The sequence below is a fragment of the Phoenix dactylifera genome, chromosome 2, assembly GCF_051530095.1.
Source record: "Phoenix dactylifera cultivar Ajwa chromosome 2, Ajwa_hap1_PhDact_Kaust_v1.1, whole genome shotgun sequence".
Lineage (NCBI taxonomy): Eukaryota > Viridiplantae > Streptophyta > Magnoliopsida > Arecales > Arecaceae > Phoenix > Phoenix dactylifera.
The window spans coordinates 3,877,233-3,901,497 of NC_143191.1; the positions used below are offsets into that span (position 1 = coordinate 3,877,233).

Sequence of the window (24,265 nt, forward strand, 5' to 3'; positions counted from 1 at the left end):
GATAGTTCAACATATCAAACTTAATTTTTTTAGGTATAGGACCTAAATTCAATTAATTTGAACCTAGGTACGAAAACAGTTCTAGTGTTAAATTAGATGTACGAATATTTGAAATTAGGGTGCAGGTGGGAGTGGTTAAAGATGGATCGATAGGAGAAGCGATGATCTACTTTGACTATGGCAATATACAAATACTAGAAGTTGGTACTCATGGTATTAAGATTTCTCCTTATAATCCAAATTAATATTTCGATGTATTTTGATATAAATATCCGCTTGTGGGCAGCTACCACCAAAACTAGGGCGTGAAGTGATCTTGCGGAGTTGAAAAGCTTATTGCATGGATGGCGTTGTCAACTAGATGAAATGCATATGAACATGCATAATTGATTATCCAACTTTTTGCACTATTATATATATATATAAAAGATCAAATGCAAATTGATTGCAACCTAGATATTTTTTATCCATCTCTCTAACATGTTAAAATTATTTTTTTTGAGGTTGTGAGGTGGCGGTCCATCTGACTTAGGCAACCGAGGTTCCCTGCCACATACTCTCCAGTAAGAGAACTTCTTCATCTTTGTTATTTCAGGTTTTATTTGACGTCAAAGCAAAAATTCAAGCACAACTTTCTTTTTCCAACATCACTTCAAGAGCGATCAGCATTGAAACCATCGTCACCCAAATATAGTGATTATAAGCTCGTCACTTTGAAAGTATGACCTTCGGCTGATCTTTACAATCTAAATAATCAATCATCCAAACTTTCTAGCAACTCAGCCAACTAGGCATTTGATTGGGTCAATTCCTAATAGCAATATGCAGAAAAACTATTTTATCTTAGTTTGCTTCTAAAAACCTTTTTTTTTTCCTTTGATATCTCAAATATCTTCTAAAAAACCTCAGTATTAATCATGTATGTTGACATAAGTGTATGCACATGTAGTTGCAACCGATACAAGTAAACATGACGGTGTACCACGCCAACCATGTGCCGCGCACTCGGAGAAAATTGGTCCTCGTTGCAGAAAAATCTGGCAATAATTGCCGCAAACGGTTGTCCAACGTCTTAGATTCTTAATTTAGTCTCGAAGTCATGCTGACTCCCGACATCTTGCACCATCCGGTCCATCCGCCATCCCCACTTCCGGCAAGTGTTCGCGACGTCTATCCACTCCGACGTCACGTCTCAAAAGCAAAACCCGAGCAAATATTATTTTTATATTTAAAACGTGCGCTCCGAACCCTCCCTTATCCGCCCCACCTCTCTTTCCTCGAAGCGCCATGTGTCGACAAGCTACCGACCCACCGCCGTTCTCCACCGGTCCCCGCCGCCCCCGTCCACGTGAGCCCGCGGGCTGTCGCTAGCGCGGACGCGCGCCCGTCGGCAGGCAGCTCGTGCCACGTCGGCAAGCCGCTCGTGCCATGTCGGCCAGCCAACGTGCGCTTCCGTCCAAAAAGGTGACGTAAGCCATGACAGAATCGCCCGCGCCGCAATTCCCGCCACTTGTTCCTCCCCTCGCCAGATTCTCGCCACGTGTCCCGGTCCAATGTCCGTGATCCAGCCCGGCCGACTCCCCCGCGTGTCCTTCTCGAAGCCCCCACACTCCACCCGCGCCTTCATCCACCCCCGCTCCCCTCCCCTCCTTCTATAAATCCAACGCCTCTCTTGTTTTCCAGGTTTCAAGCTCCATCCCTCCCGATAAAGAGGGGAAAAGGGAGCATGAATCAGGCGGCGAGGAGCGAAAGAGAGGGAGAGATGAGCGGCGGAGATCTGCGGCTGCCACCAGGGTTCCGCTTCCATCCGACGGACGAGGAGCTCGTGATGCACTACCTCTGCCGGAAATGCGCCGCCCTGCCCCTCGCCGTGCCCATCATCGCCGATATCGACCTCTATAAGTTCGACCCCTGGCAGCTTCCTGGTATAATAAATACACCGATCTCAACCCTCTGATCCGAATCATACGGTCCTTAAAATCAGTAGCTGATATATATGTATTCGTTCCTCTTTATATATTTATAGGGCTGGCTTCGTATGGGGAGAAGGAGTGGTATTTCTTCTCGCCGAGGGAGAGGAAGTATCCGAACGGGTCGAGGCCGAACCGGGCGGCCGGGTCGGGGTACTGGAAAGCGACCGGGGCAGACAAGCCGATCGGGACGCCCAAGCCGGTGGCGATAAAGAAGGCATTGGTTTTCTACACGGGGAAGGCGCCCAAAGGGGAGAAGACCAACTGGATCATGCACGAGTACCGGCTCGCCGACGTCGACCGCTCTGCCCGCAAAAGCAACAGCCTCCGGGTACGTACGTATAACTCAGGTCTGTAGGAACTAACTAAACATGTATCATGCCGGATAATACCATACGTATTGTACCAGTTCGGTATCAATATGAATGATGTACCGATTTTCAGTATATAAAAAAAAAACTCTGTATCATATCGTATCAATATTATGCTAGCATGATATCGATATGATGTCTGATACTAATACGGCGAATGTCAGTGCAACATGAGTACATGGCAGACTTTTGGGAGGCCCAAAATATCTTTTATATTATGGATGATGAACCGATTTTTTATATGCTAAAAAAATTTTGTATCATATCGATATGGAGTTTGATACAAATACGGCGAATCTCGGTGCAACACGAGTACATCGCAGATTTTTGGGAGACCCGAAATATCTACCGGGTTATGCATGATTTATCACAGTGGTAAATAATCGGCGAATCCCGTGATGTGCAGCCGGTAAAATTCTTGCACATACCTTAGTCGTAGAATCTAGGAAGGATCTTGGAATCACGTAAAGTAGAACAAGGTTCGTCCAGAATCGATGAACAACGTCCTTGAACCAGAACTCGACACGTAGCCGAAATAAAAGTGACGCCATGAGCGGCGTGTGGAGAAGATAAGTTGCTAGTGCTCGGTTGATGTCACTATAAGGGTCCACCACCTAATCAGGTAGGGTACGGCTTGTGATAAGGACTCATAGCGCAGACTTTGTCTTATGCATACGTGTCGCAATTTAAATGGAAGCTTGGCCGGATTAAGCAATGTACGACCCTAGGTTGCGCTCAACTGGGCCACGACCTGGACGCAACTTGCCGGTAATCTTTTTTCGGTGTGGAAGCATTAGATTCCGTCTGCTTTCTTTTTGTAGTCATAAAATCCAAGAATACGACTCCAAACAAAGATTATTTTCTTTTAAATCACAACACTAGTTAATTAATGTAATTTTTTTTTACTAACGATTTGAGTGACACGTGTCGCTCGCAGCTGGACGATTGGGTTCTGTGCCGGATCTACAACAAGAAAGGCGGCGGGGACCAGAAGGCGGCCGGTTCGAGGATGGCTGGGCTGCCGGAGCCGGAGCCGGAGCGGAAGCCGGTGTTCGCCCAGCACGTGTCGGAGCTGGGGTACTTTGACCCGGCGGAGTCGATGCCGAGGCTGCGCACGGACTCGAGCTGCTCGGAGCACGTGCTGTCGCCGGAGGTCGCGTGGGAGAGGGAGGTCCAGAGCCAGCCCCGAGCGGCGTGGAGCCAGCGGGAGAAGGCCCTCGAGGTTCCGGTTACCAACGAGGGTGCTACTGCCTCGGCCGGCGGGGTCGAGTTCTTTCCCCAGCTCGAACCGGTCTCGCTTGAACCGGGTTTCAGAGACCCGTTCCAGGACATCCTCATGTACCTGGGCAAGCCCTTCTGAACCGGCACGTGACAGGGAGTACGCACTGCTAATGTACGCCGTAGTGATGGAGTATGTATTGACTCGGGGTGACTCAGGCGAGCCGCCATGGAATCGGATGGTGTTGGACGGTGATCAGATGGCGATGATGTGGCGGCGATGAGACCGCGTGGCTCCGAGTCGTGGGTCCGTGTAGTCCTACGTTTAAGGAAGTCTGTGTACATAATTGTTAGTTAGTGTAATGGGCGGGTTAAATAAATTCCATTTCCTGTTTAATTATTTTCTATTTAATTCAAAGCTATCATAAGCTAATCCGAGAAAAAAAAAAACATCATTGATTTATATATATATATATTTGATAGATAAAATTATTTTTAGCTAAAAGTTAAATATTACAATAGAAAAATAAAAAGACGTACAGAACCACATATTGCGTCGCCTTTTATACTGCACAGCATTTTGAAGAGAATTTTTGGATACACTAAGAGACTTCTCGTTTTGTCAAGTTCTTATTTTTGATGCTGCTGCTTGCACCTATACTAGAATAAGATGAGCAATCGTTATAGCAAACAAAAAAAAAAAAAAAAAACTCTAATCAAAACTATTTTAATATACTTAATTTTTTTATTCTATTTTTTTATTCTCAGTCCCAACTTGCAACACTACCAAATTCTCCTCCTTTGTTTTATAATGCATCAAACCGAATGAATGTTTTATGCAAGTAAAGAAATAAAATAAGAAGAATTCTTAAAATGCAGCTCGAGTTCCCTTGGAAATGTCAAGATCTATGAGCACTCGTCTTATTAGATTTTGGTGCAGTTAGGATTATAATACCTCACATCCGTGCAAGTTGAACAAAAATTAATCTTTTTGCTAACTAGTCATCCTGCTTCTCGAGAATGACCTCAAATGATTGGTCTATATTTTAATAGCCCTACGTCACATCTAGGCTCCAGTGACAATGAGACGTACACCCGAAATATGGAACAAAACAATGACATTACAAATTTATAAATCATAGGAATCCACTCCATATTAGAATGCATGATGACACAAGCACTAGTGCTCTAAACGAAGACATTTATAAATTGCACAACCACATTCACTCTCCTTTTAACAATCGGATATAGGGTCACAGAATATTGCTTTCTCTAATTATTTATATGAAGAACCGAGACGTGCATGGAATCCTGTGAATGCCACATGCTTCTCCAGAGTTGTTGAGAGCAACAAAATCAGGGCCATCCCTAAAGTTCAACAGTTCGAATAGGATTGCCACTGGCTTCCCTATCTTGCATTGAAACAAGCCTGGTACACCATTCTATCTCAAGCATCAGAGACCCTTATCCAACATTATGCTCCAACACAATGGCTCACTAATTACAGCAAAATCCTACTAATAAATCTGCACATTTACCCGTTAACCTACCATCCACCACATAAAGAATTCCAAGCACCAGCCTCATCACTATGCTTTGCGCTTTCTGCTCACTATGCTTCATTGCCGCATAGATCGTGGCAGGAGTCAAAATTTAATCATGTCCTGCTTCGAGAAGTATCTCTGATTATTTCTGAAACAAAAATAGCAAAAGCTATATGAATGAACATGGTCTTTGCAACAAACATAAAATGGGGGAAAACCATGGCAAAAGCAACAAACATTACGACAGAAGCAGCCAACACTGTTTTATTGCTTGATATTTCTTGCTGTAAACATGATAGCAGCGACAAGGACGGGGAACAGATCATGTGGAGCGGGCATGATGGGTACGAGAAGCCCAAACTCCAAAAACAAGAAACCAGAATATGAACAAGATTGCCCAATAGCGCGCTGGTCCATACTTGATTCTTGATAGTACAACCTGTCATTAAAAAGAGACTTGCATAATCTTTTATCTACTATATAAGAGGAGCAAACAACCTCATCTAACCAATGGAATGTAATAAAAAGATACTAGCAGCCACGAAAGAATATAGCTATCGAACAAATGAAAAGTCTCATATATTCTACTACTTTTCCACACTAGCATCATAAATAGAATGATATTTAAGAGAAATAATATGTTTATTCACGGGTTGACAAAGCATCATTGGAGTCCCTTGTTACTGGATTAATGACCAGTGCCTGCATCTCCAATTAACTATACAACCTTGTGCTTCCAAGCATTAGATTCAACAGATATAGCAAGAGAAGCCAAAAATTGGAAAGTAAAATAACATTTGGGGTGCCAACTGGTTAGAGTTAGTCATGTTACTGGGTGTCGGAAAACAATGACCCGTGTTTCATCCTGCCATGCCCTGATTTTGACCAGGCTTTCTTCCATAATTCTCTCAGGGCACAAGCTGGCACCAATATTCATCTTTTGTCATCACCTTGTCCACCACTAGATACATATTAAAACCTTGCCCAAGTCACCACTGGCTTCCAAATGTTGCTAGCACAGTAGATTTAACTGTAAGCCATATAATATTATCAACCAATGTCGACAAAAGCAAGGTTTTGATATTGCCAATCTCAACCCCTTCCCCAGCCAAGATCCGCTTCCTATTCCTTTACCAATCCTGAGCTTTGACTCCACATGCTCCTTGCCACTATGCTTCCCACTTGCATTTCCTCCAATGTCCAGTTGATGAACTAGGCAAGTCACACGGAGCAATCCAATATCCTGGGCAAAGTTTTGCTGGAACAATGATAGATAAAATACTGAGGGTAGACAACATTAACTCAAGAAACTTGGTCTAGCACTTAAAGACAATAATACATGACTTTGGTAATAGAGCCTGTTTTCAGACCCAAACTGGGTTCTGCTTTTGCTCACATTAATGAGGCAACTGCAAATTGTAACCCCATATATCATGCCACTCCCTTCTTGTTCCAACTCCTGTTCTAGTTCTTGGCTTCCTGGAATCACCAAATTAACTGAAGCAGGATGTACATCCTATAATATGCTCACACTGTCATGATGGAAAAATTCTGTATTACTCTATATAAATTCTGTACAAACTAATATGGCTTTATTCCCCTCTAAGCATGCCATTGAAGTGAGCCACCATGAAATTTCTTGCCCGAGGAACCTTTTTTTCCCTTTGTTGGTTACATTATTAGTTGTTTTTGAAAGAGCAAATTTTTCCCAAAAGATCTAGCACAGGAATAGGAAGTTCTCTCCTTAAGAAAGAAGCACAAATACATATCCACAAGTTTGCCTGATGAGCTACAGATTCATATAGCACAAACTTGATACAGGATCGGTCATAAGATTCCAAAATAGCTTATCTTTATCCACTGTAAAAGTTCTCAGTGACGCTTTGTTCTCTTAATGCAAACCAATTTTAAGATATAAAATGAACTGTAGATTACAAGCAAAGAAATCATATAAGAAATGTTGGGCCAAAAGAAAACATAAATCAAAAGTCAAAATCTTCATTTAACAAAAAAAGGATTAGACATTCAAGAATATAAAACGAAGGATTTACTTACAAACCGAAGGAAGATCACAACTGTCAAGGCGCATATACCTCCAAGAAGAATGTGAAGACCATTTTTTGCAGTTTTCTGCAGGTTGGTGAAAACTTTGTATGTGAAGCAGCAAAATGTATTAGTAAAGCAAACAATTGTATTTGATTAATGGTTACTGAAAAGTTATACCAATTAACCGTCCATGCCACAAAATTATTAGATGTATACAGATTATGCCTATATATATGACTATACATAGGTCATATGGAAAGGAGAAAGTTAATATGATATGAATAATTGGAATACGTGGAATGATTTTGAATGGCTACTGCAAGTTGAACAGTGATATGCAATCATTCCCATGAAAATTGTGACAATTCAAACAGAAATTCCAGCCACCATTATCAGTTGAAACTTTTAAATTGGCACCAATCAAACGCATACCTTTCCAACATGAGGAGCAATTAACCATGCAAGGGTAACTGTAAGAAGGCCAGTAGCAACTAAAATTCCTGTAAACTCGATAGCCCATTTAGTTGTTGGATTATCAGGTACCACATTTTCTGTTGGGTTATCAGGCAACTCTTCTACAATTTCTTGTGAAACTGTTATGGCATGACTTTGAGGATTGAACCACAATGATATCTCGCTTAGTCTTTGTCTTCGGATAGCAGCAATAGCATCAGGATCTACATCTGAAGCTGTCTCAGTAGGTACATGTGTAAGCTCCCCCGTAGCTGTCCTCTCCCTTAATGCTTCATAATCCTTCAAGGAAGCCATGATCTTTCTGAAATCTGCAGGCCTTACATTTTTAGCAACATTTCCACATATCTCACATGTAGTGGATCCATGGCTTATAAACCACTTCAATGCACAGGCATAGTGTGCAAGAGCAAGATCATTTTTGCAGGAACATCCTAGTTCAATTAGCATGTCTTGGTGATGATATGAGCCTGATTCTACATCAGTGCTACAAACAAATATCTCCCCTTCAGGGCTTATGAACTCTATAAATCCAGGAACCCTTCCGCAATTCTTGGAATCTTCATCCTTTTCAGCAATTCTCTTGGGAACCTCATCTTCATTTTTGTTGATTTCTAAAATTTCTTGTGATGGGGGGATAATGTCCAAGAAACCTAAGGCAGCATCCCCCCTTCTGTCTGATTCTGCACTATGGCACACCCGACAAAGCAAGAGACCTGCATCCCTATCTGTGCTACAATTTGATGCCCGTGATGTATCTGTGCTACATCTTGATGTATGTGACGTATATAACTTCTGACCACTCATGGAAGTGCATGAATTTGTATCATTCACTCCACCAGCATGAAACTGCATATGTTCTTCTTTGAGGCCTGTTGGATAAATTAAAGACTCCTCTAAGGTCAACAGAATCTTCTGAGCTTACTCCTAAGCAAGTGGCCCACCTGACAGAAAACTTATGGTTGAAACAGTATAACAAGCTAGTAGTATTCCTACATTGCACGAAAAGGAGGCAACCGCACAGCCTTTATGACAATTTGAGACAAGTTTTTTTTGCTAACTTGAACATTTAAGATTATCCATGCTTCAGTAACCAAGACAAGTCAGGCATGCCAGTGACTTTAAAAGGTTGAATGATATTGATGACTGACAGCCCAGTACAGAAACTGAAAACTGCACCAGAAACCAATATCATGTTCGACCACAATTGTTCAGAACTATAATTACAAAATTACAAAAAAATGTCATCTTACATTTCCTCAAAAATTTTGCAAATTTAAGAAGACTGACGAACAAAAAAGGAAAAAAATTAAAACACTGGATCTTCCAGAAACAGCATTTATCATAACAATATTTCTCAGGAATATAGCTGATAAAAATAAATCCTTACCATGCTTTATAATTTAATTATTTCAGAGACACAAACATAGAAAGACAGGGAGGGTGGGAGGTCAACTGTTTTAACACTCCAATATGCAAACATTATATCTGGATCTGGTCGCTACTGGAAACAGCGACGGAGAAATACTAAATCTCACTTCAAACAGATAAACTGATCAATCTCAAATAGACTTTGGCACCAAATGATGTAGTATGTATCTCAAGATTATATCAATTACCCAAAGCCCTTTTGATGGACAAGTATAAAAGGAACATTTCTGATCCCACAATATACTAATTCTAAGAAAACCACATTATCAACAAACTTTTTTAAGATTTTTAGTAGGAATTATCAGAAAGACAAGTTGGAGAACTGGATGTGCAAAGTCAGTATGAGCACCTTGACAGTAAAATACCGAAAGAAAGTATGAGTGCTTTCTCCCATTCCTCTTGACAAGAGATTGCAGAGGCCCAAGTCCAATCAAAAACAGGGGGAAAAATGAAAGAGAGTACAACCATAGTTCATAGTGTCAGTTTCAAAATGGATAGTAAACTCCCCATACATAGGTGAACCAAACTGTACTAGATACACCCTCAGTATCAAAATAGGTGCTTCTGGCTGATCCACTTATGTTTTTTCAAAGAGCCCATATACCATAGGAGGACATAAAAACCACAAGCTAGTTATCCTTGGAACTTGTGCAATGGGAGCTGGCCAAAAGGCAAGTATTCATATCACAAGCAAGTTAAGCAAGAGGTCTACAAATCTGACAAAACTAGACAAGGAATAGGTATCCCTCAATATAGTATAAAGCCATATCAATTGACATGAATTGTTGTGGAGCATATAACACATCCAATGGCTTTCCCTAAGTGATCTGTGCCAAAAGTATACAATAGTGTTGAAATGGAGTCAGCTTTTAAATTATGATTAAACATACCAAATGCCTGAAACCATTAGGAGTAAAAAAAATAAACTATTGCCAAGCATAAAGATCCAAGGCCAACCTTTTTTACAGCAACTTATACAAAAAAAAAAAATAATAAAAAAAATGCATGGAATATATTCCATCATTTACATGCACCAACATAGAAAGGAACTGACTAGTTGGTAGGGTCTTGCTTGTGGTGTGGCTGTGCAATGCATTGAAAAACAATAGTATAATTTATAGTCCAGCTAGCTCCAAATATCCTGCTTTAACATTACTAATTGCGAAACACAGTATAGAATGCAGAACTTTAGTACAACTAGTCATAGTATGAGCCATTACAAATTACATTACCCCCTAATAATCTGTCAAAATAAATATGTAATTAGCGTCAGGTCTTTTGGATATTATTTACGAACAAAAAAACAATTGAACAACATTGAAAGCCTTCTCAGCACCCATAGAGTTACGAAACCCAGCTATAAAGCTAGACATGAACAAAAACAAACCTTACTGAGCATCCCCTTCTAGAGAGACGGTCTGAGTTGCTATGCTTAGTTTGATGATTTTGATAAAAGACTTTAGATTCTTTTTTAATAAAAAAACTTGTTATTGATTTCATCTATTCAACAAATGAATTTAAGGTTTTTGACAAAATCTGGTATGGTTAAACTTAATTCTAATGAAAGCTCCCTTGAGAATAAAGCACTTCCTATTGTTGTTGCTTGTTCAAAAGGAAAATAAGCTGCACTGCCTCCCAATATTATTTTAAAGAATGTAACTAATGATGACAACAAACATGCTTTATTATGGCTTGCTCTTCTATCCACTTCAAGCACTGGTCCATGGATGATTTTACCCTTACTGTAGGAGTTAGAAGCATCTCATATGGACATGTTTCTATCATCTTTAATGGGGTGACTATGCAATAATAATCATTTCCAAAAAAATTGGTAGAGCACGTAATTGCTTGTGCATGCACTACCTTCCCCCTACTGTATGCAATCTCTTTTTGTGATTAAGAGTTTGATTTTTGTAGCTTATTTATGGTCCCTTATTTAAAAGGAGAGGCCAAAGATACTGAAAATAATTTAGTAGTCTTTCATCAAGGTATCTTTCTTTCCTAGGAAAAAGGCCTGCAATTTTTCCCCTTAGAAAATTGAATCTTTCAATCAGTTTTCTTGCAAGTAAAATACATGAACATGAAATCTGCTTTATGTAGAGGCTAAAATGTTGCAATTTTCATATGCTCCCATAAACAGCAGGAAGAAAGGAACTTCAGCTTTTCCAAAGCATCGCTGTATGCCTTTTTCATTTTTTTTTTCTCCATCCACCAAATTATCTGCTAACATCTGAACCACTCCTCATACAAAACCTCGATTTCCCTGCTAAAATAAAGAAACCTTTTGCTCTCCAAAGCATGGCGATACAGTCAAATTTTTTTTTTCAAAACTTTCATTTTTTTCCCCTTCCAATGCTTTCCCTGCAGAAAAAAGAAAAATGCAACTAACTTCTAGGTTTTTCTGCAAATGGGTATTACCGTTCTTGGCATACACGAGGTTTTTTTCCATTTCCTTATCAATCGATCCAAGCACTACAAATGAGAAAAGAATTGTTGTTCCTTGCCATTCAAAAACTCATCTGGAAAATTGTGCATGTCCTTTCGTTTCAAATATTTTGTCATATTTCTCCCATATCTTAGTAAGTTGTAACGAAGAGAAAAAAGGCTTGTATAGTACCTTCACCACAAAACTAATCTAATCATGGTAGCAACTTTTCATTCATCCCGCATGAACAAAACCTTGCATGCATATAAAATCCTCTCCTTTCATGTTCCTACCCACCCCGGCTTGGCACCAAATATACACCGGCATCCCCCGAGAAACAGCCCTCATTCCTTGATATTGTCAGAAATGTACATATAGAGAACTCAGAATCAACAGAGACCCTTCATGCTTCACAGACGCCAAACAACGAAGTATCTTTCACATACCAATACAGGAAGAACCCCATGTTTTTTGTGGATACCAGCATAGCTACCAAGAGGTATGAGAGTAGAAACCCACCGTAGAGGACGGCAGGTTGGCACTTCCATCCTTCACAATTTATTTCTGTTGATACCCAATAAAATCACCCTAAATTACAGTGGGCCTTGATCAAAGGCAATCCTATAATTATCAAAAATTAGGTCAATGAATTGTAGATTTACCGATTCCCTCTCAAAATCCATTCTGAAAGCACTTCAAGAACTCCCCAAGATTATGCGGGATTATAATTCAAAGCCCAGTAAATAAAAAACCACTCAAATTATCCATAAATCAGTGGATACTTTCTTCCTTCTGCGGATTTGGAACTATAACTCAAACACATTTCTGAGGTTCCACGGATCACATAACTAAATCACAACAAACAACGGTTCGAGAAACAAAACCTCGAGAAGAACCCTGATTTGCTCTGCTGGACGCATCGGAGAAAATCTAAAACGACACGTCAAAGCAAAATTATCAAGTCCTTCTCTAGGGTTCCAATGCATACCAAATTCACGGCTTAACGGAGAACAAGAACATTTCAGCGATCTACCTCACACATGTTGAAGGCAATTCGAAGGAAGAGGAAGTGAACTCACCCTTCGGAGACTCTGCAAACGGACCAAAAGAATCTCCAGCCCGAACTCGATCGCAATCAATGCCGCTCGAGAAAGGAAGAAAAAGGGCGCAGAGGAAGTAGAGAATCTATTTGGCTTGTTGGGAGTGACACGGCGCACCGTGGAAAAAGGCGGCCGGTGAGTGCCGCGTAGTTAGCCTTAAAAAAAGGCTGCCGTACGGACGTATGCATAGCCATTTCTATGCGTGCGTGGGGATTGCCCTCCTACCTATCTATGAATGCTGCTATACCTAACTTCCAATCCAACAAAAGAAATAGAATATTAATTGAAGATATTCAAAAGTAAGGTAGATGGTAGATTCGAAGTTTAAGGTGGCATTGCTTTATTAATGGTTTTATTTTCTTTTTTTGTAATGTTGACTTAGGAAAGTGGAATTGTGGTAGATTAGGATGGACTATCTTTTCAATGAAACAATATGTTTGGTGTTGGAACCAAAGGTCATGGGACAATGAAAGATATCCAACTAGAGGGGCTTAATAGGTATATGAGACATGATGTACTTGGCATGAAGTTGCACTTTCTAATGTACCAATATGAACAGTGATGTCTAAATATCATGGTGGTAGTTAGCAAAGCCAAGTTAGGCCGCCGTGCACCTATAGACGAGAATCTAGTGCTTTTAAGAGTAAAATTTAGGCTTAATGAATAATTAAGTGTTTTGACTAACGCAACATTGTGTGATTTCAGAAAATCAGTGTATTTGCACCTTACCATAATAGACTTGATTAGCAAAATATATGTACCGTATGGCATCCATCAATGCGAAATCACTCTATCGTGTATTTAGAGTTAAGAGGACGTGCCCTTTTAAAATTGCAATTGAGGTACATTCTCAATTGAAAGTGTTTTTAGGGAGCTAAGTTGTAGCACGACATGATCTCAATACTCTTTTAACATGCCAAGCAAGTAAAATTCAGAAGTTACGCTATGCATGATCAATTATGTTTAGTATCTTATAAATTCTTTAAGTCCTTTGCTTATCAGCAACCGAGAGATATATATTATGTTATATATTTGCACGTTGTCTTCGTAGAAATAGCTGCGAATCATCAGCTCAATAGAGGACCTTTCATATTCATTTTGCACTCTTCCTGAAAAAGCTTCATCCCGGATCTAGATGAGAGACTTGAACCCAAGTCGATATCGTCTTTTGAAGACTTTACCTACGCTATTTGGTACTTCCAAATGAGCTTTCATTGGAACCACCTGATAGTTTAGTAAATCTCTGCTATGAAAATTTTTGTAATTATGCTAAAACATGTTGATCTTGTGAGCGACTGGCTGACTTTCTAATCATTTTGTGAAGAAACTTTGTGATAATCCATGAGTTAAGGAGGATGGACATTTTTTTTGTTATGAAAAACTTGTCACACAAGCATGGTCCAATAAATATCCTATAAAATTTGTAAATACTATTGACATCATTCTTTTGTTGCATAGGAAACTACAATAGAATTGGTTAGAGAATTAATACTTGTAGAACAATGTTAAGATACAATCATAGTGACAATAACCCTTCTCCCATGGCTTGTAATGTTAGTGCAAGCCTCCACAGTGCATCAAGACAAGCAATGATACACCTTTTCTTAAAGTTCAACAGATCAGATCTAAGTCACATTATTTTTTATGGAAAAACAAAGAAAAGAAAGCAATTTTCTCATCATCTCCAACACCCTTTTCTTCTATATATCTTAGAAGCTTCCATTTCCCAATGACATGCACCTCCAAACCGGTCCTTAAAGTTGCAGTGATCTTCTCTACTTTCCACCAAAAATGCCACCGATCCCACCCGCTGTAATCCCTTCAAAAGGTTCGAGTCCACTCTAGAGATAGCACAGGTGTCGGCGAGTAGAGGAAGGCGACACAGCAGTACTCGGCAAACGCCTCGTCGTCATCGTGCACTCCCTAATTAGAACGCGCGTTATGCGTAAAGGATGACAGCTGTAAGGTCTTCGATCAGATCTATCAGAGAACAAGACACGGAATGATTCACGTCTCCGCACCACGTGGTTCGCTGCCTTCGGGTCTCCTCCCCTCACCGACACTCCACATTTGACCTCAAATTTTTGCCGCTATTAGAATCTTAGCTTTCATTCCATTTTTTATCTCGAGATGTAGTCCAAGAGGTCCATTTTCCTGGTCAACACGTTTACACATGAAATCTCAAGGCAACTTAGTTTTATATTCATAAGATCCAATAAATATTTAATTTTTATGTTGAAAAATGTATACTATTTAAATTATTTTTTAAACTGATTTGTAAACTGATGTGGTATTTGATATGATATTTTATGAAGGTTTTTTTTTTGTATGAATATCTTTCTAAAAATTCAAATTTATGTGAATGCTCTCTTAAAACTTATATTTATTTCTGTATTGTCATAAAATACTATTTTTGTATAAATACTCTTAATATAATAATTTTTTAACATAGTTAATAAAAACCATATTTATTAATTAAAAATAAAAAAAATTTTGAAATTACTATTTTGTATTCCATCGTGATCGTCTTATAAGTGTTTCTTTTTTGGACATCTACCCATTAAAGGTATTTTAGTTTTTTTTTAACGACGTTAGTTAGCATGGGTACATATGCAAAAATAAGGATTAAAAAAAGGTACAAAATAGTAAACAAGTGTTTTAAGAGGGTATGCATATAAATATCAATTTTGAGAGGATATTCATGCAAAATTCAATATTTAGAAGGGTATTCATGTAGAAAAACTTTTTTAATGAATGGCAAGTTCTCTATTATTCAAACATACTTAGTTGTGCCTTGTGAACCCGCGCATATATCCTCTCAAGTATCATCGTATTAAATTTTTAAACTAATATACACTATTATTGCTATTGTTTTGTATAAAGTTGGATTCACGACGAGCAAATTGATACAAAGTGATAAGTTAAACTACTGAACTATGGTCAAAATTCATCAAAAAATACTGTACTAAAGCTATTAAAGCAAATTAATAACCAGGACTCCTGTAATTAAGATCCAACTAATTCAACAAATTAATATAAATCAAATATACAAGCAACTAACGAGCAATTAAAAAAATGGAAGGAGAGAGCAGCTCTTGAGATTTTTCTATAATTTTGGGATCTCTATATTTCCTTTTTCATATCCTTTCCTTTCTAGAGCGGTTCAAGTTTTCTGCTTTTTTGCTCTTAAATTTCCCCCAATATAGTTATTCTAAAAATTCCTTTTTCAATAAAAACCGGGTGTCATCTTTGCCCCTTGATTTTACCTGAAAAAATAAATAAAAAATAAGGGCAGTTTCGTCATTCCAAAATTAACACCTGGCCTGCCTGGTATTGGTGGGCCTCCGGCACCACACGATCCCTTCCGGTGTGCTGTCCGTGCTCGCCGGTTGTCCCCGCGGAGGATTCGCGTCTCATGTCCCCTCAAATGCCTTTTATTTTAAACGAAACCTACGGTAAAATACGAACTAACCTCTTAACTCGATTCTGACGTCATCGGTTTCCTTCGTCCTTCGCGCGGATAAAAGGCATCCGAAGGAACAACCGCCCCCGTTCCCCGCCTAAATTTTTTATTATTTTGCCGGCATTTAAAAATAAGAAGTTTAGTACGGTCTTCGTCCACTCGCCTCCTATAATACCCTCACGGGGTGCTCCCCCCTCTTCTTCAAAGCCGGGGGAGGGGAGAAGGAACCCTCGAAGCTCTCGCTCGTTTTCTTCTCCTCGCTTCAGATCCGCAGGGTTTCCAGCTGAAGGAGAGGTAAGGATTGGCTTTCTCGGGTTCGGATCTCTTGGATCTACGTGCTGTTGCTTGTTTTTGCGTCGATTTGGTCTTTGTTCCTGGATTTTTTGGGTTTTTTTTGGTGTTTTTTATTTTTGGGGTATGTTTCTTTAGAGAGTTGTGGAGTTTGTTCGTATTTTAAAAAAAATTAGTCTTGCTGATGTAGATCTGTTTTGAGTTAGCTTGAGTTGGATCTAGTTCGGACTGAGTGATTCTTGCTTCAAATTTTGTGAAAAGTAAGTTTAGCTGACACCTTGCGGTGATTTATCTTTTTATGATGCTATTCTTGTCGCCATATTTGTCTAATGTGAAATTGTGTGATCTCTCTCTTTCTTGATGTTATTATTGCTGAGAATCTGTCTGTTGTTACCGTTTGATGCGAAGTTGGTGCAGATCTTGAAGTGCTTAAATATATAATTTGTTCAGAGATCTGCGTTTTTTCTAAAAAAAACTTAAAAATCAGTCGAAATGGTACGAATTCGCTCTTTCCCCCCTTCATATTGGAGTTAGTTTAACTTTGATAAATTAAGGGCTTTTTGGTTATTTTTAGTTAAATTGCAGTTTATTTGCGCCGTACTGGGAGAAAATTCAATATTTTCTATCATCACCATCGGTTGAATCTGCAGTTTGTCGCCTGCTTCGTATTTTGTATAATGCTTGGTGTCCGTTAGTGTTTGTAGCTTATCTTGTTTAAGCGTTGCACTTGTTTTCATAACACTGTTAACTTTTTTTTTTTTTTTTTTTCTTTTCTTCCTGATAAATTTAGGAAGTAACCATTTCATTTCACGGGCATGGCATGTTCATCAAACTCCTACTTTATCTTTCTAGATCTATAAAGTATCACTACAGATCTGCATGGAGTTTCATATATCCTTTTCTACATTTCAATTACATACTAGATCTGCTGGAAATTAGTGATTTTTGTTACTGTGTTTTCAAGAAAGAGTATAAGGAGCTTGATTGTTGTTTTAAAAATTATTTTTCTTGCACCATTTTTTCAGATAAACTATTTGAAAGGTGTTTGCGTGTAATAAAATGGCATTCGGGAAAAGCTCGCGGGCAGATGCTAGGAGGACATCATCGTCCTTTTGTTCAACAACAACAATTGTTGTGTTTGTTGCTCTGTGCTTAGTTGGCGTATGGATGATGACATCCTCGACTGTAACCCCTGTGGAGATGTCTCCACCGAGTTCCAAATCTGATGCTAAAGATCAAGTTCCTGAAACTGATTCTAAGCCATTTGAAGATAACTCGGGCGACATAACTGAAGATTCAGAGAAGTTGGTGCAGAAGACTCATGAGGAGAATCCTGTGAAGGGCAATGAGGATACCAAGGATGAGGCAGAGGACACATCTAAAACTCTGACTTACAGTGACAGAAACGGGAAGAGTGAAGAAGAAAAAGTTCAGGAGGGTGGAGATGCAAATATGGAGACAGACACAGGCAGTCGGGCAGATGGGGAGGGCAGGAACAGGGAACAAAAATCAGATGAGCAAGATACGAACTTGGCAAGGAATTCCAAGAAAGCTGAAAATAATGAACAGCAAGAAACCAATAGTGAAAAGAAATCCGAAGAAGAGGAGAAATCTGATGGTGATGAGAAGGATAAGGGTCAGATAGAGGAGAAGGTGGAGCAAAGTGAAGGCAAGGAGACAGGACAAATCTCTGATAATAACAATGCTGGGAACCAGGATGAGGATCAAGCCTCCAATGAGGTGTTTCCATCTGGGGCCCAGTCAGAGCTTTTAAATGAGACCAATACCCAGAATGGAGCATGGTCTACACAAGCTGCAGAATCAAGGAATGAGAAGGAAGTCCAAGCATCTGCCTCATCCAAGGGCCAACTTGTAGGTTACAATTGGAAGCTTTGTAATGTCACTGCTGGAGCAGATTTTATCCCTTGTCTTGACAATGAGAAAGCTATCAGGAAGCTTCCAAGTACCAAACACTACGAACATCGGGAGAGGCATTGCCCTGAAGAGCCTCCAACCTGTCTTGTTTCTCTTCCAGATGGATATAAACGACCAATTAACTGGCCCAAGAGCCGAGACAAGGTTTTTGTTTTGGAATTCTCTTTGCTTTTTAATGCTCTACTATTTCTTCCTTTAGTCAAGTTTATTTATTTCTATTAATTTTGTGACTAAACTGCAGATATGGTATTCTAATGTCCCACATACCAAGCTTGCAGTGGTAAAGGGGCATCAGAATTGGGTGAAAGTTTCAGGAGAATACCTCACTTTTCCAGGGGGTGGAACTCAGTTCAAACATGGTGCACTCCGCTACATTGATTTCATTCAACAGGTTCACTTCTACCACAACTTGTTCTTCTTCTATAAAAAATTCTTCTAATAATCCCGAACCTAATCTTTGCAAAAAAGCGTGTACCGTACTTTTATGTTTACAAGCTAAAGTTCTAGCACACAAAAATCGAATTATATACTTTATTTGATACAAACTCTGTTTTTTTGAGGATCCACTGTGATAATGAGAAAAATTTTGATTGTTTTTAATTGGCAGAATAAAAATGTGGTGTATAATAATACAGTTCTAAAGAACTTCTTTTGATTATTTTGATGTATTGACTTGACTAGGAGGAAATAGCATTTACAGCCTCTACTCGTGTCCTAGCTCGTCTGAGAGCTAGATTCGCTTCAATTGCTTGTCGGAAATTCTCTATTCCAGAAATTCTCTATTCCTAATTACTGCGGTACGTAAAATACAAATATCGGAAAGAGCAAAAAAGAAAAAAAAAAAGCCTACTTCGGATCTATTTGTAATATATGAATGAGAAAAATGCGGATCAAGGCCCTTAGATCTATTTACTTCGTCGAAAAGAGGGCAAAATTCTCTGAATCTTTCTTTTTATATGGTAGCTGCCTTTCGCTGTCTCCTGATATTTGCCATTTCTCAACAAGTGAGATCCTGTTTTCATGCCTTCTGAGTGCTTGAAGTTTCTTTTTTTTATCCTTGGGTGGATAATGTTGCTACTCCTATTGGCTCTTGTATTTTATAATCTTTGTTGCTTATGTTCCTATTATTTGCATTTGATAGAAAGAACTCACAATTGTCATCGCCATTGTTCCCATATCTGCATGTGCTGTGTTTAGTTATAACTGTTTGCATGCTTATGTTGCTAATCCCTTTATTGTGCAAGGTGCCTTCTGTAGAATTTCTGTTTAACTGTTTATCTTTCATGCTTGCTTGATTATCTCCTATGTGCAATAATTGGGACAAAATTTATAGGGTGCTTATAAAACATACTTACAATCGTGGCATTATTCCTATTTAAATGTCCTTTAAAATTCTCTTAGTTTAGCTTCTCAGTAGGTCTTCTTTTTTAAGATAATTTATGACTTTATTTTTTATTTTTTATTTTTACTTTTATATTTTGCTTATACATGACATGTATGCTTTTATCTTACTATTTCAGTCAGTATCTGATATTGCATGGGGAAAACAAAGCCGTGTTGTTTTGGACGTTGGCTGTGGTGTGGCTAGTTTTGGAGGCTATCTCTTTGATAGAGATGTGCTTACCATGTCATTTGCACCCAAAGATGAGCATGAAGCTCAAGTGCAATTTGCTCTTGAGCGAGGAATCCCAGCTGTATCAGCAGTCATGGGCACCAAGAGACTTCCCTACCCCAGCAAGGTCTTTGATGTTGTCCACTGTGCCCGCTGCCGAGTACCTTGGCATGTTGAAGGTACTTAATGTTAGACTTTACGTGGACTTTATTTATTTACTCTTACTCTGCTTTGGAATCTTAGAGGAGGTAACTTGTAGGTGGTATGCTTTTGTTGGAGTTAAACCGTCTGCTGCGTCCTGGTGGTTACTTTGTGTGGTCTGCTACTCCAGTTTACCAAAATATTCCGGAAGATGTTGGAATCTGGAAAGGTAAAATTTATTCGTATGTGTTTGCTTGATTGAAATAGATGCAGAGAAAAAAGTGTGCTACTGAAAAATTTCAAAATGCATTATAAATTATCTCATGGAAACTTTTAAGAAAGCAAAGTCTCAAATAAACTCAGAAGTCGAATTATTCTGATACTGTCTAATCCTAAAACAGAGTGAACTTATTTTAGTTTTAGACTTATAGCAAACTTTTAGGTTTAGGTCAACCAAATGTCAATGACTAAATGTGAAGTAAAATCTGCCTTCTCAATGGCAAACTTTTTGCTTCAAGTGTTCTTAAAATATTTGGTTTGCTGCACCCACATCAGCACCTGCACCTGCACCTGCACCTGCCTATACTTCTGATTCCGGCAACTAAGCTTTAGTATCCATTCCTTATGAATTATTTTTTACCTCTTCTGCATAAAACACATTTAATCAGAAGGAAACCTCAATGTATAGGTTTCACCAGACATGTTTATTTTGCTAAATCATCTTGAGTGGAGCTTATCTGGTACAAGCTGTAAAGATAAGAATCCCACGTCTTGCGCATGAGTATGATAAAAAAATCTCTTGGCCAAGTGCCTGTAGAAAGTTCTAACCTATAATTATGTGGATTTTGATGTCAGCCATGTCCGCCCTTACAAAGTCCATGTGCTGGAAAATGATAAATAAAACAAATGATACCTTCAACCAAGTGGGTGTAGCAATCTTCAGAAAACCTTCTGACAATAAATGCTATGAGAAAAGAATGGAAAACAACCCTCCACTCTGCGAAGAATCTGATGATCCAGATGCAGCCTGGTATGCTGATTCCTTACAGAACAATCTATATATTTCTTTGGTTGTTTTGTTTTGTTATTATGTATTATAATTAATGCCTAAATTTGGTGATGTATTTCATGTTTGTGTAGGAATGTTCCCTTGCAAGCTTGCATGCACAAATTGCCTGTAGCTCCTGATGTGCGTGGGTCACAGTGGCCAGAGCAGTGGCCATTGAGGCTGGAGAAGGCACCCTATTGGCTAAACAATTCTGAGGTTGGGGTTTACGGTAAACCTGCCCTGGAGGACTTTGAAGTAGACTATGAGCATTGGAAACGAGTTGTAAGCAAGTCATATGTCCATGGAATGGGAATCAACTGGTCTCATGTCAGAAATGTGATGGATATGAGATCTGTATATGGAGGGTAAGCAGATATCATCCTTCTTTCAATTGTCGAACTAGTCGGGTTTGGGGAGGGCGGTGGCAGCTTTGTTTTAAGACTTAGATTTCAGTTTTATTTGCATACAAATTTTATAGCAACCGCATCAATTATGACAAAATGGACGGACTTCTGTTTTTCAGATTTTATTGTCTCTCAAATTAACTCGATCTTTTCTACCAGCAACTTCAAAGTAAAAGGGAACTGATCAACCGTGTCTCATTTTTGTCTATGAGACGCTGCAAGCAGCAGCTATATTTCACTGTTCATTTGCAGTCTTAAATTAATGTCCTTATGTTTAAGTTCATTAGCTCATGTCATATGCAGTATAAATTGTGCATAGTTCCTCTATCCTTTACTTTGAACATCAAGTTGTAGGGCTGTTGCAAAATCATGCTTGGCATGGCTAATTGTGCCAATGGTTTCTCTGCAATTTAGTGATTAAACATGTTGAGTAACTGCATATGGATGACCTACGTGGATAATTTGTGTGCTCACATGTTCTGAAGAGGGTTCATTGGCCTGATAAAGAATCGTTTGTTCATTCAGTTGTTCTTGCTGATGAGATGATCCATGCCCACATATTGTGTCTTGATATTTTTAAGGCTGCCTAGTGTAAAGGTAGGGTCTTCCTGCCTTCCATTGAGGATGATCAGGAATTTGGCAGCATGTTGATGAAGGGCTGATGTTAGGTGATAGACTGGTTTTAGAACCTTTTCAAATCATGAAATTTTATTATTTTTGTCTTTTTGGTTATGTATAGTGGAACGTGAAGGATCAGTTATCTGTTTTATTACCCACTGATCTAATATTTTCTGAATTCTGAATTAAGGGATAAACAGACACCTTTTCTAGGCTTTCTCCTTGTGCTTTCTGTTTTAAATTTACTTTTATGCTTGTTTTTGCAGCTTTGCTGCAGCTTTGCGAGACATGAAGGTGTGGGTCATGAATATTATCTCAATTGACTCCCCCGACACGCTTCCCATTATTTATGAACGCGGACTGTTCGGAATGTATCATGATTGGTGTGAATCATTCAGCACCTACCCCAGAACATATGATCTTCTTCATGCAGACCATCTATTCTCAAAGCTCAAAAAGAGGTGAGCGTTATAATTTAATTATTCACTTAGTTTCAACAAAGCAGAACCAATTATTGAATATTGGCTAGAAAGTTAAATATTCAATAATCATTCTAACATGAACTTGCTACAATCCTTGGCCTGTATGATTTTCCCCATTTTCTTTTTTTTCTTTTTTGAGGGAACCTGATTTTGATTGGAACATCTCATATTTGTTAGTGTCTTACCACTTGGAGGATACTTCCCATCCCAATTGCAGCTCTTTTACCCAAGCCTTTTGACCCTGCTATCAGATGGTTAAAGTTCCAGTGGGATGTGACCCATCCACGATGCATTTTAATGATAACCTTCTAACCAAATGTTGATCATCATTCTGCTATAGTCAGTGAAAAATGTTCTCTAAATTAATACTGTATCTTCCTTTCTTAATACTTTCGAGTAGTATTAGAAACAACTGGCACTTCTGGCCGCATTGAAGTATCTCATTTCAAGAATGCATTTGTTACTTCCCTTCCACTCCCATTAATTATGTTATTGTGCTGGCTGTTTCTGAATTATATTTCCCTTTAGGTGCAAATTACTGCCGGTGATTGCGGAGGTGGATCGGATACTGAGACCAGAAGGGAATCTGATTGTGAGAGACAATGTGGAGATAATCAATGAAATAGAGAACATGGCAAAATCTTTGCACTGGGAGATCCGGATGACCTACTCAAAGAACAATGAAGGGTTGCTGTGTGTTCAAAAGACAATGTGGCGGCCAAAAGAGCTAGGGGCAAGCAAGTCATCGATGAATTAGAACCATCATCAATGGTAGTTAGGTAATTTTTGCTGTTCTCATGTAGTGGTGTAAAATTTTTGTTGTATGCTTTATCTTTCCTTGTATCCAAGAAGGGAAAAGCCTTCTAATTACGGGTCAATTTTAGAACCATATATTCTTGAATTAATGAAAATATCCTTCATTCTTGAACACTGCAAGATCTAGTGCTGCTACAGTACCTGGATCAACTACAGGTGGTGCCAATATGAACATTGTCCATTATCAAGAACCTTGTTTGGATTACAGTTACTGTTTTATAAATCTGCACGCATGAGAATGGAGGCATATCTTAAGCTTACAAGCTCTATAACCGTCAGAATTATTTGTTGACTCTGTTCATCTTTGCACAACCTTCAGACTAATGGCTAGGTCCTGCTGTTGGATGCTACTGGCTTTCATTGCACGCAATAGAACAATCACTACTAATTGTTTCTTTTCTGGTGACTATTAATTAGGCTTCTGTGGGTTGATCTTTTTGTTTGTTCCCCTTGTACAGACATTTCTTGTTTCTATTTGGTTCACCGGAAGTTCTTCGCTCATTTGAATAATTTTTTTTAAAAGCTGATATTTGGGTATATAATATTTAGGAAGTAATTTTTGCATATTTGTTTGATCATAAAAAAAAATGATACATCTCAAAATGGTTTATGTTTGGTTGAATATTTATTTTTTTTAAAATATAAAATATTTGTTATATTTTTAATGAAGAGAAACTTTATATTTCATTTTATTTAAAAGTTTAAGATTATTTTTAGAAAAAATTAATTTTTAGTTGGTGAAAATTAGATTCTTTCATATCCCATATATATATATATATATATATATATATATATATATATATTCTCATAAAATTTTAAAATTTTATTTCTATGAAAAAGTTTTTTTTTTTTTTTGAAAACTTCAATTAAATACGAGAG

At 38.6% G+C, this 24,265-nt stretch overlaps 3 protein-coding genes across 21 annotated transcripts; 2 read left to right on the forward strand and 1 right to left on the reverse strand.

Annotated features, from left to right (window-relative positions):
- Window positions 1–1,659: 1,659 nt before the first annotated feature.
- On the forward strand, window positions 1,660–3,956 carry LOC103702614 (NAC domain-containing protein 48-like). Its single transcript, XM_008785107.5, has 3 exons — window positions 1,660–1,925; window positions 2,027–2,301; window positions 3,279–3,956. Exons 1-3 carry the CDS (start codon window positions 1,727–1,729, stop codon window positions 3,699–3,701), a joined length of 897 nt encoding a protein of 298 aa, XP_008783329.3. The 5' UTR covers window positions 1,660–1,726; the 3' UTR covers window positions 3,702–3,956.
- A 704-nt stretch (window positions 3,957–4,660) lies between these two features.
- LOC103702615 (uncharacterized) lies at window positions 4,661–12,710 on the reverse strand. Of its 18 annotated transcripts, none has more exons than XR_016399094.1 (5): window positions 12,556–12,696; window positions 7,582–8,564; window positions 7,159–7,233; window positions 5,346–5,542; window positions 4,661–5,251 (listed from the first exon to the last, which is right to left on the reverse strand). XR_016399094.1 is itself a non-coding variant. In XM_088715023.2 (4 exons), exons 2-4 carry the CDS (start codon window positions 8,473–8,475, stop codon window positions 5,426–5,428), a joined length of 1,086 nt encoding a protein of 361 aa, XP_088571149.2. In that variant the 5' UTR covers window positions 8,476–8,492; window positions 12,556–12,706; the 3' UTR covers window positions 4,661–5,425. The 18 variants fall into 18 exon arrangements, 10 of the variants coding, with proteins under 10 accessions (XP_088571149.2, XP_017697201.3, XP_088571150.2 ...); XR_015974980.2 differs by having other exon boundaries at window positions 4,743–5,251; window positions 5,341–5,542; window positions 7,582–8,492; window positions 12,556–12,710; XR_603338.6 differs by having other exon boundaries at window positions 4,743–5,251; window positions 5,341–5,542; window positions 12,556–12,710.
- A 3,422-nt stretch (window positions 12,711–16,132) lies between these two features.
- Window positions 16,133–23,498, forward strand: LOC103702616 (putative methyltransferase PMT24). 2 transcript variants are annotated; one of them, XM_017841710.5, is made up of 10 exons: window positions 16,194–16,333; window positions 16,521–16,590; window positions 17,356–18,409; window positions 18,507–18,656; window positions 19,786–20,056; window positions 20,137–20,247; window positions 20,874–21,048; window positions 21,159–21,431; window positions 22,355–22,549; window positions 23,099–23,498. In XM_017841710.5, exons 3-10 carry the CDS (start codon window positions 17,390–17,392, stop codon window positions 23,325–23,327), a joined length of 2,424 nt encoding a protein of 807 aa, XP_017697199.2. In that variant the 5' UTR covers window positions 16,194–16,333; window positions 16,521–16,590; window positions 17,356–17,389; the 3' UTR covers window positions 23,328–23,498. The 2 variants fall into 2 exon arrangements, with proteins under 2 accessions (XP_008783335.2, XP_017697199.2); XM_008785113.6 differs by lacking the exon at window positions 16,521–16,590 and having other exon boundaries at window positions 16,133–16,333.
- Window positions 23,499–24,265: the final 767 nt, after the last annotated feature.

What these genes read in the sequence shown, in the direction of transcription:
- LOC103702614 (XM_008785107.5), top strand. Translation starts at nt 1,727, where the DNA reads ATGAATCAGGCGGCGAGGAGCGAAAGAGAGGGAGAGATGAGCGGCGGA. An exon ending in CGACCCCTGGCAGCTTCCTG is followed by an intron (nt 1,926 to 2,026) that starts GTATAATAAATA and finishes ATATATTTATAG; the next exon opens with GGCTGGCTTCGTATGGGGAG. An exon ending in GCAAAAGCAACAGCCTCCGG is followed by an intron (nt 2,302 to 3,278) that starts GTACGTACGTAT and finishes TGTCGCTCGCAG; the next exon opens with CTGGACGATTGGGTTCTGTG.
- LOC103702615 (XM_008785108.6), bottom strand. Translation starts at nt 8,475, where the DNA reads ATGCAGTTTCATGCTGGTGGAGTGAATGATACAAATTCATGCACTTCC. An exon ending in TTGCTCCTCATGTTGGAAAG is followed by an intron (nt 7,234 to 7,581) that starts GTATGCGTTTGA and finishes ACCAACCTGCAG; the next exon opens with AAAACTGCAAAAAATGGTCT. An exon ending in TTGTGATCTTCCTTCGGTTT is followed by an intron (nt 6,362 to 7,158) that starts GTAAGTAAATCC and finishes TCATTGTTCCAG; the next exon opens with CAAAACTTTGCCCAGGATAT.
- LOC103702616 (XM_008785113.6), top strand. Translation starts at nt 17,390, where the DNA reads ATGGCATTCGGGAAAAGCTCGCGGGCAGATGCTAGGAGGACATCATCG. An exon ending in GATGATCCAGATGCAGCCTG is followed by an intron (nt 21,049 to 21,158) that starts GTATGCTGATTC and finishes ATGTTTGTGTAG; the next exon opens with GAATGTTCCCTTGCAAGCTT. An exon ending in TTCTCAAAGCTCAAAAAGAG is followed by an intron (nt 22,550 to 23,098) that starts GTGAGCGTTATA and finishes ATTTCCCTTTAG; the next exon opens with GTGCAAATTACTGCCGGTGA.